The sequence below is a fragment of the Grammomys surdaster genome, unplaced genomic scaffold (genome assembly GCF_004785775.1).
Source record: "Grammomys surdaster isolate TR1022 unplaced genomic scaffold, NIH_TR_1.0 125979, whole genome shotgun sequence".
Classification (NCBI taxonomy): Eukaryota; Metazoa; Chordata; class Mammalia; order Rodentia; family Muridae; genus Grammomys; species Grammomys surdaster.
The window spans coordinates 3,344,810-3,362,733 of NW_021620795.1; the positions used below are offsets into that span (position 1 = coordinate 3,344,810).

Genomic DNA, 17,924 nt, shown 5'->3' on the forward strand with positions numbered 1-17,924 from the left:
TGTGGGCTCTTGCACAGACTGAGCAAGTTAATACACTCAGAGCACTCAGTACCCAGTGCTGATGTATGTTGCTGTTGGATTCTAATTGCAGCATCTACAGGCATTCCTAATCCTGAGAACACTGTTCAGCTAACTTGAAATGGACCATTAGATTTCTGTGAATCAAATACATGGAAAAGTCATCTCTGCTTGGTTGTGATTATCAATTCTATAGCAGAAATGTTCCTACCATGGCCAGGAACAGTTCTTTCTCTAGAATGGGAAGGGTGGCTCTCACTAGCTGGTAACAGCCAGTTTCAACATAATAGAGAAATAGATCCTGTGGGTAATAGAAACACTAGAATAAGTACCATCTCATATGGCCTCTAGCTTGTGAATATTTCCTTTTCTTTTGGTATGACCCTATTATTCCTAGTATGTTCCCAATGAAGAGAATGCCAGGTCATATCACCTGTATCTGATCAACTGGGTTTTTTCTTTCGTTTTTTTTTCTAGAAATGTCGAATATCACTTCTTTTTTTATTAAGCCAGGAGATAATAACAACATTATGATATAAATGTCGGTCTTTCCAAGAAAGGTTTATGATTTCCTGCTACTGGAGTAACATTACCATCCACCTTCCAAATGCTCACTCACTGGCTCTCTCCCTTGTTGCTCCATGTACCCTTCCCATCCTTACCTTGATGCCTCAGCTAGTCAGAATCACTTCCAGCTTCAGTCCCAAGAAATGAATGAAAACAGATGTTGAGTTATACAATGTATTCTTTGCTAGAACTTTCTCTCTAGGGAACATTCAAGGTGACCTTTTGTTGTTACAGAAACACTTCCAGAGATAGGGTAGGACAGCCACTCACCAGTGTTGAGTATAGCTCAGCAATTAACCTGGGTGACTTCCTTCCCCCTACCTTTGGTTGCCATCATTGAGACATAGTTGAAATCCTGGGATACTCTTGAAAAGGTGTCCCAAGAATCCTCTCCAGCAGAGAGAGTAAGGAGGTGACTACCATGTTTCTCCGGTACTGACCATCCCCTAGTTGAGAAGTTCCAGCAGTTTATACATGGCATTGAGTTAACAGCCCATTAGCCCTAAAGGAACAATGAAGGATGAGGTGGCAGCCATTGCATTTCACTCTGGACCTTCCATCTACCTTCAAGTTTGGTTTTCTCAGGAGTTGACGCTGACCAACTCAGCTTTTCCTTCTTTCTATGATTACTGGGGGATCAAGAGGATCTCAAGCTCATGCCTAATGTGGGCTATTTGTGAAACCAAAAGGTACTCTATCTATATCCTAAGAATATCGTATATAAGGCAGACATCATCATAGGGATAGTCGTTAAGTCAACAATATCTAGCTTCAGCATAGTTTTTTAAGTCAGCGCACTTGACATCATCAACATTATTTAAGAAAATACTGAACTGTTTCAAAGAGAAAGATGGGCTCCATCTGTGCAGGATAGAGAAGGACAAAACATGCTTTCTCAGATTCGTTCTAATTATAGTAATATTCAGGAATGCAATGAGTGCTTTCTAGACTTTGGATACTGTGCAGCAAAACATAGGATAGCATTTTTTGAAAACAGCATACGTTTGACAATATAATTATGCTGTTAAATATGACTATCCAAATAGTAACTACTGTTAATATCACTTAAGAAAAGAGTATATTAGCAACAGAAATGAGGAAAACAATTACCAAATTTCAGAATAGGTTTTTCCTCTCTAGAAAAGATGAGAGCAATCTTGCTTACAGTGCCCATTGCTTGTGTGTGTGAGCACTTATACATTACTTAGTTTGACCATATTTTTCCTTTGCTGATCCTCCAGCACCCCTGAAAGTGATGCATCTCTCACATGACACATCTTAAAAACATGTATAGAAGCAGCAGAGATACAATTTAAATGTCAAACTCCTCTTAGCTTTTCCTCGGACAAACCATCTGGAAGCCACCTTGCCCTCGTTTTCTTCCCCAGTCTGTCTCAGTCCTTCCTGCCTTTGTACTATTGTCATCCTTTGCAAAGCCTATTCCATCCTTCCAGACCAGAGTGCACATGCACATCTTCCTTACTATAACTAAGGTTTTTAAGGGAAGTACAAAAATCCAGGCTCTGGAAATAAGCAGACCTGGATTCAAATCCTGGTTCCTTTAAAGGCAGTACGATGTTGACTATTCTATTCAAGCCTCACAGGCTCACCACTCAACTTTACCATGACAGTGTTAACTTTGTTAAAGGCTGTCTTGATAGGACTATATCAAGCAATGTGCTCTGTTGTGCCTTGCCTATTTGTATAGGCCCAATGAAGAATATAATCACAATGAAGACTATCAATAATTACTTAGCCTCTACTTTAGTAGAGTCAAAAGTCAGCCATTCTTTGTCTGTTTGTTTTTTATTAATTTGGTTTTCACATTCCTTTATTTTACTAAGTAGAATATTTTATAAGCCTCATGCATTACTTATTATTCATAGCATGTGATATTGATTCTGTGCTTATTAGCAGATTTTTCTACGAAAAGCACTAGGACATTGGTTGACAATATTAGAGTGTACTTTGTGGACATCACTTGTAGCATGCAGTTGTCTTTAAGAACGCATTCTTATTGAACTTTTCTTCAGTGGGATTCTGGAAATGCCACTTAAAAATTGTGCAGTCTGATTCTTCTTTACTGCCTGTTGTATGTCCTGTGACTTGAAGTTCAGATCTGCAGAGAAGTGCTGCTTGTGAGTGGGTCAGCCTCAAGGCTGTCCAGGGAGATGGATGATTTGGTCTCAAGACAACCATTCAACAGATCAGTATCACAGTGAATGGGAATCAGTGTCCGGTTGGAGCCTGGTCACTGGGATGTTATCTCACTAAGTAGTTTTCCAGGTCTTGACTCTTCTATAATGGCCTGAGTTCTATCACTTCTGTGGATTTCTCATCCCCTCCCCACTCCTCGAATTTGTGTATAGGTTCTGCTGAACACTGGGTTAATTGCCCATAGTGATGGAGAGTGAATTGCCTCAGTCTTCCAAATCTTCAAGGATAAAATATTATCTGTTGGCAGGTGCTATAAATAGCTAAACAAAACTGGGTGGTGGAGCCTTTAATCATAGAACTAGGGAGGTAGAAGCAGGTGGGCCTCTGAGTTCAAGGCCAGCCTGGTCTATAGAATGAGTTCTAAGACAGCCAGGACTATACAACAAAACTTTTGTCTCCCAAAACCAAAGATAAATTCTATGAGAGAGAGAGAGAGAGAGAGAGAGAGAGAGAGAGAAGCAAAGAGGCCAATAAAACTTTTATTTTAGAAAGTTTCAGATTGAAACAAAAAATTGTCAATATTCATCTATTTCATAAAAAAGTAAATTTCCTCAGCAGGCATGGTGGCACATACCAGTACTTGGGAAGCAGAGACAGGCAGATCTTTGTGAGTTTGAAGCCTCCCTAGTCTACATAGTGAATTCCAGAAAGGCAGGGCTTTGTGCTAGACATTCAGAATACAAATGATAGGGCTTAAGGGAATTTCATTGTGGGTCATTCTAGCATATGGCACTCTCAAGTGAAATGCCATGTGGGTTTCTATGCCCAGCCAGTAGATTGGTAAGTAGGATGTACAGGTATCTGATCTCCCATAAGGTCTTGCTTTTGTTCTTCATAAAAACGAGCCATTTCTTGGCATTTTGCACCATTACAGCCTCCTCAGGTCTGTGTGGAGGGTCTCTGAGGTCAGCAACATCAGACATTCCACTGAAGCAGGGATAATATCTATCCTGTTTGTCCATTTATCCCAAGTCCCTGGTACACAGAAGCCCATGGTGAATATATGCTGAATGAAGTGAAAAAAATCAGAGACCCACACTCTGGTCAGCTATCTGGTTAATGTTGCTCATATATATGGTCAGAAAACAGTCACCCCAGCAGAGCATGTTCAGTTCAGATTGGGCTTTATAATTCGTGTCAGAAATGTTCCCACATATAGTGATCACTCCTCCCAGGATGGAAATTTCACTTCCATGAGCCACAGGGCCACCCATACTGTAAACCCGAGACTGGTTTCCATACCATTGTGCTTTGGGGTGGTTCCCTCACGATTCTTTCCAGATGTGGAACATTCAGGTAGTTTAGCACACTCTCATCCTGTGATAGTGTTCTAGTTTTGGATTCCCTTGTCCATTGACATGGAGCTCTCTGGTAGTATCCCATAGAGCATGGTCATAAATCTAGAAACTTCAGGTAACTAGGAAACCTTTACTTTTTTTCTGGGTTTGTTGGCTGATTTTTGCAGTTCTTTGTTACTAATGTCTCTTTATCGGTTGCTCAGCATCTCAAAACTTAAGTTTACGTAGGCAGAAGCATAATACCTGCCTCTGGAGCTTGGGCTCTGAGATTCATTCTTGGCCATTGGAAAGCTCTTCCTCCACTGTATAGAGATTAAGGCTACAAAAGTATTGACAAAATCTCACCAGGAAACCATTATGTGCTTTATTTTTCTTTCCTGTTGGTGCACACAACAAATGATAGTGAGCCATCATCAGATGAGCTCATGGCATCTTCATGGTAGCATCTTAGCTGTTTTTTTTTTCCAATTTGGATAAGAACCATTATACATACAGTCTTGTTTCATTTATTCACAGTGTTCAAGTGTCTGTGTATGATCTCAGTCATTTGGTCTATAAATAATTTTCAGAAAAGCCCTTTCTCTTGATGTTCATGTATAAGACTTATAATCTGCTTTATTATGAATGTTCTTTTAACAACTCCATGGCAACTACATAAATGCTGAACCAACGTTGTGTCCACTAAGTGACCTCCTTCTAAAAGTCAATAAAAGCAAACAAAAACCAGTCAACTGAAGTCCATTACCTTTGATTGATACTGCATCGGGCCTAATTCAATATCAATACATTGATAATTGATAAATAAACTTTTGAATCTATATTTTCATCCAAAGAAAAAATGTTGGCAGAAACATTTGAATTAGAATTCACTGTGATGCACTTCTGTGGCAATGTCCTTTTCTTTTTAAAAATGAAGTCTTTTGGTAATTTTTAATAATAGAAGTTTTAGACGTAAAGCTACTTGGGTAGAGGCAGGATGACAATAAATGTCAGTATTTATTGCAATGGCCACGAGATGGCAGACCTAAAATCAAGACTTTTCAAAATAACCTACACACTACATGAGAAATTACATCTTTGACAAGGAAGCCTTAAAAGCATTGACTTCCCAAAGAAAAAGATTTCCTCGATTATTCTAAATTATGACCCAATCCACGGCACACACAGCAACAGAGCCCAGTTTTCAGTTAGTAGGTATCCCTTTCAGTTTCTTTCCTAGTGGTCATTACATCTCAACCCTCCTTGCACCATGATTTTTGCCTGGCCACCACCTTCACTCGTAGCCCACAGATGTGACATACTGTTTCCTCCTCCTCTCTTTACATTTGCCTTCTTTTCCTCTCATGGACCAAAATCATGCTAAATAAAATGCTTATAGGAAACTAAATTTCATATCATTTTATCTATAAAGATCCTTCCCATAGGACCTTAATTCTGTTTGCTTCTGACATCGTAATAACAAAATTCTACAGTGTACTCCCTTTTCCTGCACCTTCCCTTCTCACAGCCATAAAATGATAATCGATTTTGCTGTTTCATTATAAGTTACTTATGATAATAATGGAATCCATGTAACATAAACAAAGGAGGTTTTACTTAATACAAAAATACATTAAGAAGACGATTATCAGGGCTGGAGACATGCTCAGTGATTGAGAGTACAGACTGCTCTCCCGGAGGACCAGAGTTCAGCTCCTAGCACCTATATCTGATAGCTTACAATACAACTGCCTGTAACTGGAACTCCAGGGAATCCTACACCCTGCCCTGTCCTCTACCAAGATATACACATACACACACACATACACACACACATATGTAGACACACACACATACAGTGTATACATACACATTAGAAAGAAAAGTAGATCTGAATTTTTAAAATGGAGATACCTAGTTAGATATAGGAGTGCATTTTGTTTCTTCCTATAAAAACTAATACATGAATAGTTCTAAAAGTATAGCATAAGGAAATTAAAGTCCATCATCTTTAGACAATTTTATACAGACAAATGTATACATACACATACCTACTTACCAATAAAAAGAACAAACGAACAAGTGTTTCACAGGCTAATCCTTGAAGTCAAGTGACTTATTCTCTGACAATTGCTGAGTACCAAAAAAAGTCAACCTGTTGGACAAATCACTTGGCCATAACTGATCATGATAGATAATATATTTCTTGGAGGTATACATTAAGCAAAGTTTTGCCCAAAGGGAAGTCCAGATACATAAGATGTCTCACTATTGGTTACCAGTAACCTCTAAGAGTCTTTGGTGTTTTGTTTCACATAGAGTGGTCTTAGTGGAGGTAAATCCAACAGAGCATCCATCTCCTCATAGAAGACAAATGTCAGAAATGATCAAGCGTTAGTATCTAACAGTACACATGTGGTAGTCAAGGAAAGTCTATTACCCTCATCCTGCCTCCCACACTCAGCAACTTAAGGTAAAGATTTTTTTAATGGAAGAATTTTGTTGTTGCTTTGGCATTGTTTGACTTTGGTTAGACTGTGTAATTGACCTTGAGTTTTAAAGGGTCACCTTTCAAAGCACATTTCCATTTCCCAATTCCTCAGGCTGAATAAAATCACACCCTGCCTACTTCTGTGTGGCCTTTTGGCTGGAGTGATATTGAACAGTTATTAACCAAGTCAGGCCTGGCTTTCTGGGATGCAACTCCTCTGTGGTCCACAGAGCCCTTTCTACATTCAGAATCTGTTTTCTCCTTAAGTTTGTTTTCAAAACAGATGTTGGCTCATGAATGTCAAATATTCTGCTTAACAGAAACCAATTTTAGAGGTTTCTTTGAAACACTGTCTTGAAAGAAAGAGACTCATTACGTGTTTAGATATACTTAATACAAAGAGGGGCCTGGTATACGATAATGCAAAACTTTCAAATCTTTACACTTGGTGGTGTCTGAGTTCTGTAAGAGCAGTTGCTAGCATTTATCATGTGGTAACATCAGAAACTAAACAGAAGCCTCGGTGTGCATTATCACGTTTAGTTTTTATTTTTGCATCATATATTTCACATTGATTTTTATAGTTATTCTTCTTGGTTCATTTACAACTAAGTTGAAGTTTCAGAGACATTCAATGATTTCCCAGTTATAAAAACAGTAAGCATTGCTTACATGCAGATCCAGGAAGGTTTGATTGCAAAGCTCAAGCACTAAGAATCTGTAGCTTTCCTGAATTACCTCAGTGATAGTTCATCCCAAGGGTAAGCTTCTTGTTAAAAATATAAGACACTCAAAAGAAACCCTACCTAGCCCTCTCCTGCCCTTCCCTGCCCTCCCCTGCCCCAGTTACTTGCTTTTGGACCTAGCATACAGTAATCTGTCATGGTGCACTGCCAAGACTTAGACAAGTAGACAAGAGTCCCTCCCATACTTTTCATTGCCTCTTTATCAACTTATCAGAGGGATAGAAATTGTCTGGATGATTTGGGGTGGGGCTAGCACTTCCTGCTATACCACTTCCTCTGGCCTTGGACCTTGTTTGGGTAGGGAAATCTTCAGGCATCATATTCACAACATTCCTTTGGCACATAATGCTAAGTGTGCTGGCATTTGCTATCTTAGTGCCCGAGGTGTCCCTGTGTGAGAGCCTGCTTCCAGCACACTTGCAATTGAAGCAACCAACAAGATAGGCCAGCTGTGTCCATGGGTCACATGGTAAACTAGAATTCAGGTGGAAGCCACTGCATAGAGTAAAGAACTTCCACAAGACCTTATGGCCTCTGTTATAGGAAATTCCCATCAGATGCTATGAAGTTTCAAAGAATGAATCCTTTGTAATTGGAATATACTATTTTTTGAGGTCAGGTTTAGATGAAAGACAGAGCAATGTGCATTATAGACTCTGGCCTGCCAGAGCCTGGCCTTTATGAATCTGCTCTATTCTTTGTTCTTGATGAAATTCAAATATGTCTCACCTTGTAGATCATCGTCCAAGTGAGCTACTTCACTTTTTTTAAAAAAGCTCTTATGCTTGCACTTATCATTGTGTCAGTAGTAGGGGCAAATATTAATTAACATGAAAGACCACTTCTATCTCCAGTTGCTGTCTGAAAAGCAATCTTTAAAACAGAGACAAGCGAGCATCCCTCTCTAGGAGTGCTCAGAGCCCTCACCGAAGGGTGAGAGGGAAGCTGTTTTGAACAAGATCTTTCGTCACCGTCTGTCTTAAGTCACCTCCTACTGAACTTATGGTTGAAGATTCAGGGTCATAAGGGAAAGAAAACAACAATTAACTGGGAAAAGTTGATTGAGCGGATTTTTTTTCCCACAGTCTGATTGGAGCATGACTGCCTGGGGCTGAACACCATACATAATGTAGGTCCAACCTCATGTGTCATTATCCAAACGTTTCCTAATGGAATGCACTTTTTCAAGCATCTGCTTTTGTAATTGAATGTGTTCCTAAAGATGGGTCAGCTAACTAGAACAAGAGCCCACAAAGAAAAAACAATATGTTCATGCTTCTGCTTCAGCCCAATTTATAACAGTCTCTAATTGGCTTACTTCACTTGTAACCCTTAAAATTAATTTTAGATCCCTTCTCCAAGCTCAAATCATCATTAGCGGAATGAGAGTGGCAGGGGGTGAAACAGAAATGTTTAGAGTGTGCCCTTTTAAACTGATGGTGATAAGTGTCATGGCTATGTGTTACTGTCAGTCGATCCTGAAGCTCTCCTGGTGAGGGTTAGTCGTGGGTGACACACAGGAGGAGACATTTACCCTGGCAGAAGGTAGCCTCTAGCCCTTTTCTGTCCTGATCTCTGGAGGATGTTTTTCAGGGTGGCTAAAAACCATTTTTTTTTCAGTGTTTTATTAGCTGTGTCTTGACTACCTCCTACAAAGTGAATGACAGTTTAGGGTTATAAAGTGTGTTCCTGTGCATATTTTTATCCATTGTTAACCCCTCCTAAATGCACGAGGGGCACAGGATTCCTCCTATCTCCCCTCCATTGTTGCCCATATTTGTTAAAGAAGTTATTCTCTTTGACGTTTGTTTAGGCTGGACTTTGATAAAATGCTGTCCATGCTCCACTTTCTTAGCTTGGCACACAGCAGACCCCGTAGATTTATTTCTCTTTGCATTATCTTATCTTCTTTGCTAGCATATTTGGGCTTCCTTTTCATATTTTAATCTATATTTTGGTGCACAGACAGATTACCCCAGTAACTGTATACTAAAGTATAGCAGTGTTCTACAGATAACAATGCAAGCTTCCAGTATATACTTAACCCTGCTAAATGACTAAGGATGTATTGTCCGTGAGTAAGAGAAAAGGTTGGATTGAGTGCTGGGAAGGATTTAAAGATCTAGCAACATTTCTGGTTGATGGGACAGAACCAGTTGCTAAAGCAGCGTAAATCAGGCCTTGGATTCAGGAGGCAGTGTATTTATTAGAAAGATGAGGAATTTCCTTTGTGTTTATTGTCAAGTGTCTTGTTACTTGGAAATCTTCTAAATTGGACTTCTTAAAATGGTTGCTCAGAACTGCAAATGTTTTTAAATTTTCAAGTGACTGAACCGAACTTCTCCACATGGTGAGAAAAGCAGAGATTGTTAACTGGAGCCTCCCAGTCTGTTCTCTCAGGCAGGGCTTCACGTGTTTCCCTGAAGTACTTGAGTGTCATTGCTCGGTGGCAGCAGATTAGAAAGTGGGCTCCCAGGAACTGTAAAAGCATAGATGTAGGATATGGAGCTGGCAAATGAAGCTCATCTTTTCTAAGTTATGTCCAGTATCTCTATAAAAAAGGATGCTTGTAAAACAAAGATAATGAACACCCACAGCTGCACAGATGTTAGCTCATCGTGATTTAAAATACTGTAGATAGTAGAACAAGTGTGTGAATTCCCCCTTCCCCCTCTCTGCTCATTTTGTAAAGCTGATTGAATGAACTGCAATGTGATAATTCTGCCAACCTAGAGCTTTCGCCTCTCACAGCTCATACACAGGCAGCCAGAGACAGTCTTAATCCTTCCAGACTCCCTGATGGGTGATGGGCTCTACATTTGTATCTTTATATATTTTTGTTATCTTCGGATAACTGTTCCTTTAATGTAATGGTTATAATTATTTACTGTAAATCTCAATATATTTTAAGGGAATCATATTAGTCTCTGACCAGTATTTAAGTGAGGGTTTCAAGATGCATATGATCTTCATTAAATGAATTTTACTGAGAGTTTTATAATTGTATAGTACAAACATATATAAGACATATTGGTCAACCAAAATAAACAAAAATGAATAACCAAATGGATTATTCTTATGACTATTAATGTTTTTGAGTAGCCTTAAATATTTTTATAAAAGTTGTTTTATGAGCTATATTTGGTGATAGCATCTATAAGGAATTAGAAACTAAATTGTATTTTTCTTTAACACTCAAGTGAGATTAATTAAAAATTAATTTATTGGGACTAGATTTGTAGCTCAGTGGTAGAGTGCTTACCCAGCATATATAATACTTAAATTCCTGGCAGTAATAATGATGATGATAATAATAATAATTATTAATCATGATATTATTATTATTGGGGTTTTTAATAGTATTGTAAAAGGAAAAGTATTAAATTCCTGAACACCCTGAGTTATAGACTCATGGGGAAGGGAAGCTTCGAATGCTCAGTCATTGGGTTAGGGTAACATTTAAGCATTGTTATTAAATCTGTGTAACATCAAACTTTGGAAGAAGAAATTTGGCAAAGGAGGCAAAAGTAGACTCAGCCTCGTTAGGAGACTCTTGACATTTTTCAAGTCAGAGTCAACCTAGATTGTCCCAGACTTCCACATGTGAAAACTGTGTGCCCCTATCCAAACATCAAGGCTGAGAGTGATAGACAGAACATAAATAACTTTGCTGAAAACGTTTAAGTCTACAAAGCTTTGGAAGCTGGTACCTGCTGTTGCTTGGTGAGTTCACGGATTTACTTACAGTACCTTACAGTATGTAACATTTGTTCAATGGTGTCTTGTGGAAGGAGGGAATCACATAGCAGGGAATAAACAGAAAGCTGGTAAAGGTAAGTCCATGTCTCTCGCCTTCTCTTTCTGGAATCCTGTTGGATATTCACTTCCATCTCAAGAACTGTGGAGAGTTTGAGCTGCCTCTCGTGGCACATAGCCTGCCGTCCCACATCAGTCACTGGGACTAGAGATGAGGAGAGTCGTCTGTGCCAGAGATAAACAATTGTATTGCTGATAACACAGAGATCATCGCTAGCATGTTCGCACCCATTCCCGTTGCAACTGCTCCTACCGGATGACCACATTCATGCAGATGTTTGTATTACAGGAGAGCAACTTCAATCTTGGGTACTTGAATACTTTATAATAGGTAATGGCATGCCAGCCTGTTGCTCATCACTATGATATGGCATAACAAGCACACTTACCGTTTGACTGAGAGAGACCACCCATCTCTTTCACAGCTCACTGCTATACAACTACCCTGGAAAGATCTATCAGAAAAGAAGATAATAGTGTTGGTTCTAAAATGTACCGAAACACAAGACTCCTGATGAACAGCAAGCTTAAAGGTTTTCACAGGTCACTAAGCCTTTTATGAGCATTCTAAATGGCTTCACATAGCTGTAAAGAGATACCAATGGGGAGAGGGCACAATTTGCCACAAGCTTTCCTAAAATTGATCCTTTAAGTTGCACCCATGGAAAAATATTATTTTCAATGTCAGCTTAGGAAGAAAGAGTAAAATGGCTGTGGTGACCTGTGTGATGAATCTAGGCACATCAGAGAAAATGGCTAACGTTGGAAGAGAATGGGAAGGTTAAAGAACTTATTTCTGCTTTCCTCCACATATGCAGAAGTTTGGTTCAGCCATTCAAAAATTTAAAATAAAAAGATTCTCAGTTCTCCGTCACCTTTTTTTTTTTTTTTTTTTTTGGTTTTTCGAGACAGGGTTTCTCTGTATAGTCCTGGCTGTCCTGGAACTCACTCTATAGACCAGGCTGGCCTCAAACTCAGAAATTCACCTGCCTCTGCCTCCCAAGTGCAGGATTAAAGGCGTGTGCCACCACCGCCTGGCTAACCATTAAAAAACAAACAAAGAAACAAAAACAAACCTTTTTTGTGAAGTGTCTCTGAGTGATAAGACTTGGCTATAAACCTAAGCACAGGGGATCTCCCTTGTTTGGAGTGCACACAACCTCTCTAACCCAGGATCTTAGAGAAACATGCAATAACAGAGTGATGAGGAGCTCTGCCATCTCAAGATACTACCCAGTGAAGCTTCTAGTGTGAGCTCTACCAGTTTTTATTTGAAAGGGGGAGCCATTTTCTGATATGTTCTATTCTTACAGACAACAGCCTGAGCCTCTGGCAGAAGCTCACACTGCCAGGCATTAATAGAGGCTAAAAAGATCTTACATATCCATGTCATAAAAATTGGTTGGGAGAATAGTGGCCACCTTGTCCAAACATCTAGTGAAGCCAATTCAGATGATTGGGATAAGAAAATGCAGCTCAAGTGCATGACCAAGTTTTAGTCTTGAGACATACATGCATGCAAAATTCCCAATAGTGAGGCTCCCCTGAAGCTGTGATATCTTCTGAAGCATCTAAAGTAAACGTAAGTGTCCCAGGTGGTAGGGACAGAGAAGGAATTCATGAAACACACTCAAGAATGCCATTTGCTTGTCAAAAAACTTGTACCAGACTATCCAGGCTACAGTTTGTAACAAGTGCATTCCTGAAAACAGAATCTAAAGATGGGAGGAAACAACTCGAGACTTCCAAATAATCAGGGGTCATAAACCCAGAGGGAAATGTTTAATATGTAATATTATTTATTTTTGTCTCTGTGTGTGTGTGCATGTGCACATGCATGTAATGCATATCCTTGAATGCGTGATGGCATGGGGACATCATGTGGCACAGTGTACATGTGGAAGGGAGAGGACAACCTTGTGGAGCTGATTTCCAGAAAATTCAACTCAGTTTTTCAGGCTTGTGGCCCAAGTACCTTTACCTACTAAGCCATCTTGTTGGCTCTAGATTTCTTATTTTAAAGAAAAAGGTGAATTATGTTTTCAAAGTTTATAAGAATTAAAAAGTGAACACATCTATTATAGAGCTAATGATTTTGATCACCCACAGCTCCTTCTAGAAGCTGAAACTGCCAAGGACAAATGAGAATGAGGCCTTAAGTGGAGAGAGTATCACAAGTAATAAATATACACTCTCATGTCGAGTGGCAAAGGGTACCAGGGGAAAATTAGACAGTATGATGTGACAGAATCTAAACGACAATACAGGGTGGCAGGTGGAACATCGCTGTGAGAGATGGTAACTGGAGAAACTTCTCTGCAGAAGACACATTTGGACTGAAACCTGGAGGCTGAGGAGCTGTGTGTCACAGGCAATGCCTATGAAATGAGAACAAGGGTCACATTTACTAAATAAATTGAAAATGAGAAGGAAAGTCTTGTAACAATCTCTACCTGACATGGGAAGAATAATGTCATATGTAAAATCTCACATGATCATAAATTTGCTGCCTAGTTTTGTTAGGGTGCCTTGGAGACATAGAGCCTTATTGGCAGATGATAAACAGGATGATGGATCGATAGTTGTTTATCTTGACCCCCCCTCCTACTTCTAATTTGTAGCTGTACTTATGAAGCCTTGGAAGGAACCCTCTCTCAGATGATACAATGAGCAAGTCTAAGTGATTCTGACCCAGCTACCTTGTCTGAGAGCAAAGTATAGTGCATCTTCAGTACTGTTTATAGTTCCTTTCCACTAAGATAAGAATTCGGTGGCTCAAGTGAATTACAAATGCCAATTATTTGAGGATGCATTTTCAGTTTTGTTTTTCATTTTACAAAGACCTATCACAATTATCTTTGTCTTACCAGACAGGAAGCGCTTCTCGCGGCCATCAGTGAAAAGGACGCTAACATTGCCTTGCTGGAGTTATCTGCCTCCAAAAAGAAAAAGACCCAGGAAGAAGTCATGGCTCTGAAGAGGGAGAAAGACCGACTGGTGCATCAGTTAAAGCAGCAGGTGGGGCGTCCTGCACGCCAGGTGTGTCTTGCTGGGTCTGGGGCCTCGGTGCTTTCCCTGGGGTTTGCCATTCTTCATTGTCTCATGTCCATTCTGCAGGCTGACACAGCTACAACCAGGTAGGAGCAAAACAGCCTGCGCTGTTGCTGAAATTCCATGTTCCTGCTTCTCTGTGTTGATGTGCATGCGGCTGGGCTTGTGTAACCCGCGACTGGCTCCGCTTTCCTTTCTTTTATATTGATTAGCATCATCTTCGCAGAACTAGCACTCAGCTCTCTTCCTTTCAGTAGTCTTGCACTTCTAATTAAATCTTAGATATGCCTAATTGAACTCTGGGGACTATCTTTCCCTTTGATCTCGCTCACTTTCTGGGCTCTGGGAAGAACCCCCTTCATCTACTTCCAAAAGTTCCTTTCTCTCTCCACTTTTCTAGCTTTTGTTCTTCAGCTGTTTCCTCTGGGATCTTTCAGGGAAGGAGCATCTCCCAACTCTAGCCCCACTAGGCTAGGCTTGGAGACCTGTCTGCCATTATTCATTCTAATTTATAATCACCCATTTGACCCCCATTATTCTTTATTTCCTTCTCTCTAGACCATGGTGCTTGTCTTAGAGAAATGGAAGGGGTTTTAACTTTTACAGAAAGCTCTTTGCTTTGGGGAGGGGTTTCTGGAAGCAGCTTAGGTGGAAATAATCATATCTGAGGTATACTGGAAAACCATCCCTAAAATCTACAGATGTTGTTTCTTCTCCATATATAACTTGGGAAAGGACCAAGGTGTAGCTCAGTGGTAGAGAGAACTTGCCAATTTCTGTGTTCTCTCCTCAACACGTGTGGAGGGTGGGGAAATCACTTTTATGTATGATGAGGACTTTGGTAAAGCAGTAGTAAAAAATATTCATTCAAAACCTTGCTTTATAAAACCTATTCAGCTCAGTGGTGTGCAGCCTCATAAGGTGGTAAGGTGGCCACCACATCTCAACTAGAACCTGTGGCCCTGAAACGCTCCATGGCACATGGTTACCACATAGTGTCTACATTGGTTTGGGTACCTGGGACTGAGACTTTGCTTGCTAAAATAAACTGTGCTGAAAACAGTCCTTGGTAATAAGCTCCCCTCACACCCCCTGCACAATGCCAACTCTCCCCCTCCTCGGGAAGGAAAAGACGTTCTTTAGAGGTGAGCTTGAGTCCATTTCCTATTTCCTATAGGACTGCCTTGCTGAAAGACAGAGAGAGACCACTGCCATGCCTGGACACCTTCTCCTTGCAGAGGGAGGGTCTCAGTTGCTGCCAGACATTGGGATCATTCCACAGAATGGCATGCCTTGCTATCACTGGCACCCAGGCTCAGGAACTGCTTATATTTGATCTCTTTGTTTGGGGCTGCGCATCTTTTACACTGGGTTTTCCAAACACTTGGGCTCAGAAAGTCAAGATAAGCATCCTTTGCTTTCCCCCAATTCCTCCCCTGAGTACTGAGCACCCTCCACTCCTGCGCCTAACCGTTGTAGCTTTCTCCCACAGGTCTATAGGCCTAGGAAACAGCCCCCGTGCTCAAATATTCCGTGCACTTGTGATGCTGGCTACAGCCCAGATTTTCCGACCAAGTACCACGGGTCCAGCTACGATGCATACATGGGCCAAAGGTCTCAGGTCAGTCAGCTGCTAAGGAAACACACTTCATTGTGGGGTGGGCATGCAGAAGACCTACCTCTTATCTTGACTATCACCTCTTGTGTAGATTTCTAGGACTTGGTAGCCATGAAGTCTGGGACCAGAGAAGACAGCATCATTTTATGATGTTCAGTAACATTTTGTGTGTTTTATCTTTCTCCGTGGTTCCAAATGTGATGGCCACCGTTCAGGGTCAAATAGCTTTGTCAGACTGACAAGCTATGGAGGGGCCAAACTGTTACTATCAATCACAGGGGCTTGTTTTTTCTATCTCTTAGCTACATTTTTTCTTTATATCACCCTCTACTGTGTCAAGTAAGAGATTCTTAATCTGCTCTTCTTTCTCTCTCAGTCTCATAAAAATGCATTCTCAGATGCCAGTAAAACTGAGGGAAACTGTACAGAGCCTTCATTCTGAGACAGGTCCAGCTTGGAGATGTAGGGTACTTGGATATCCTAGCTGTGTGACTTGGTCTCTCACCTAGACTGGGGCAAAGTTGGAAGGGTTTCTATGAAGAGAAAGCGAAGAAGGAGAGCAGACTACTGATGATATATTTAGCCTTGAAATCCTTCCTCCTGTCTTACCTACCAGATAGTGATAAAAATTCCACATTTAGTTGTCTTCATTGAAAGTGATTATGATTCTAAGAAAATTGCTAATTTACCTGTAAAGTCCATTCCATCTCCCTTTTATTGAGTGTTTGCTGTGGAATAGGCTTTGTGTTCAGGATCCGGCAGAGATTTTTTTTTTTCCTATTCATCATAGCAACTCTGTATGTAGGAGCCAGAATTTTTCCCTTCTTAGGGAGAGATCCAAGAGTCTTCAATTATATACCCCAAAATCGACAGGTGGTAGTACATCTCAGGCTTATATCTACCTGTCCTCCCCCCACCTCCACCTACACACACACACACGCACGCACACACACACACACATACACCCTGCCACATGTAGGAAGAAGTAGTCCTGGATGACAAGTAAAGGGGTATTTCCAGAAATGGTGAAGATCCTGTACCTTCCATACCTGAAGTAGTTGATTAAGTACCCATTTCAAAACAATGCCAGCCTGAAGTTCTTAGACTTAGCTACTTTGATTACATCATAAGTAATGTCTAGTGGGCTTGAACCATGGGCTAGGAATGAATCTAAGATCTTTGCATGTATTCGCTCACTAAAACCCAATAACTGGAGTGGTAGATGATACCAACAGAGACAAGACGATGATGTCCAGAGAGGGTAAGCATGTTGCTTAGGCCACACAGTCTTAAGTGGATTTTACCAAAGATATCCTGACTTGAGCTGCTTCCTTTGCATCTGCTTTCTAGACTAGGTATCTGGATAGTTGCAGATTTCCCCCTGATCTTCAGTTTCTTCCTTTGTCAATCAGGCTAATAAACCTATTCAAAGATTTAAAGTGCAACATATAGAGGGCCATGCATGTGCCCAGCACATAACAAATGTTATATGTATATACCCAGTCTATCCCTCCTGCTGTTGCCATGGCTGCCACGACGACTAATTATCAATCAGCACTGCCAGTCCTCAGTGGCACTTTAATTTTTATTGTACTGCCATCACCCTTCACACAGATGAGAAGTAAAGCTCACTGAGAACATACTTATGAAGTATGTTAGAGAGAGAAGACAGATACTGGCACCTAGCCTTCCTAGCTCCGTTCCCCTAACTCTCAAGCACTTGGAGAACATCAAGCAGACATGTCAAGTGTCCTAGACTCCAGTCATAGCCCATAATGCTCATTAAATATGCTTGGTTTGCGAGTGCAGCCTGTGGAGATAGAGACCAGCCAGGGAAGATGAGCCTGAAACCTTTCTTGTTTTTCAGCTCTTGCCTGGCTGGGGAGAACATCACTCTCTCAGAGGCAAGGACAATGGAAAAGAAAGGAAGGTTATGGGGCCAGCCGCCTCTGTGTCTGAACAGGTAGTGAGGCTTTCTGGTTCATGAGATAACTATGTTATACATGCTTATATACCATGTTATATAAACCATGTTATACAAACTTAGTCAGTCTATCTTCTTGTCCAGTCTTAAATCACACACACACACACACACACACACACACACACACACACACACACAC

The 17,924-nt window shown here is 40.6% G+C and overlaps 1 protein-coding gene across 3 annotated transcripts in view; it reads left to right on the forward strand.

The window, feature by feature from the left end:
* The window catches only part of Erc2 (ELKS/RAB6-interacting/CAST family member 2), an 822,395-nt gene that overhangs the window by 603,025 nt on the left and 201,446 nt on the right, over positions 1–17,924 (forward strand). For all 3 annotated transcript variants that reach the window (XM_028754073.1, XM_028754072.1, XM_028754074.1), the window contains one exon: positions 14,003–14,150. In XM_028754073.1, coding sequence (XP_028609906.1) covers positions 14,003–14,150 — 148 coding nt within the window. The remainder of the gene's footprint in view (positions 1–14,002; positions 14,151–17,924) is intronic.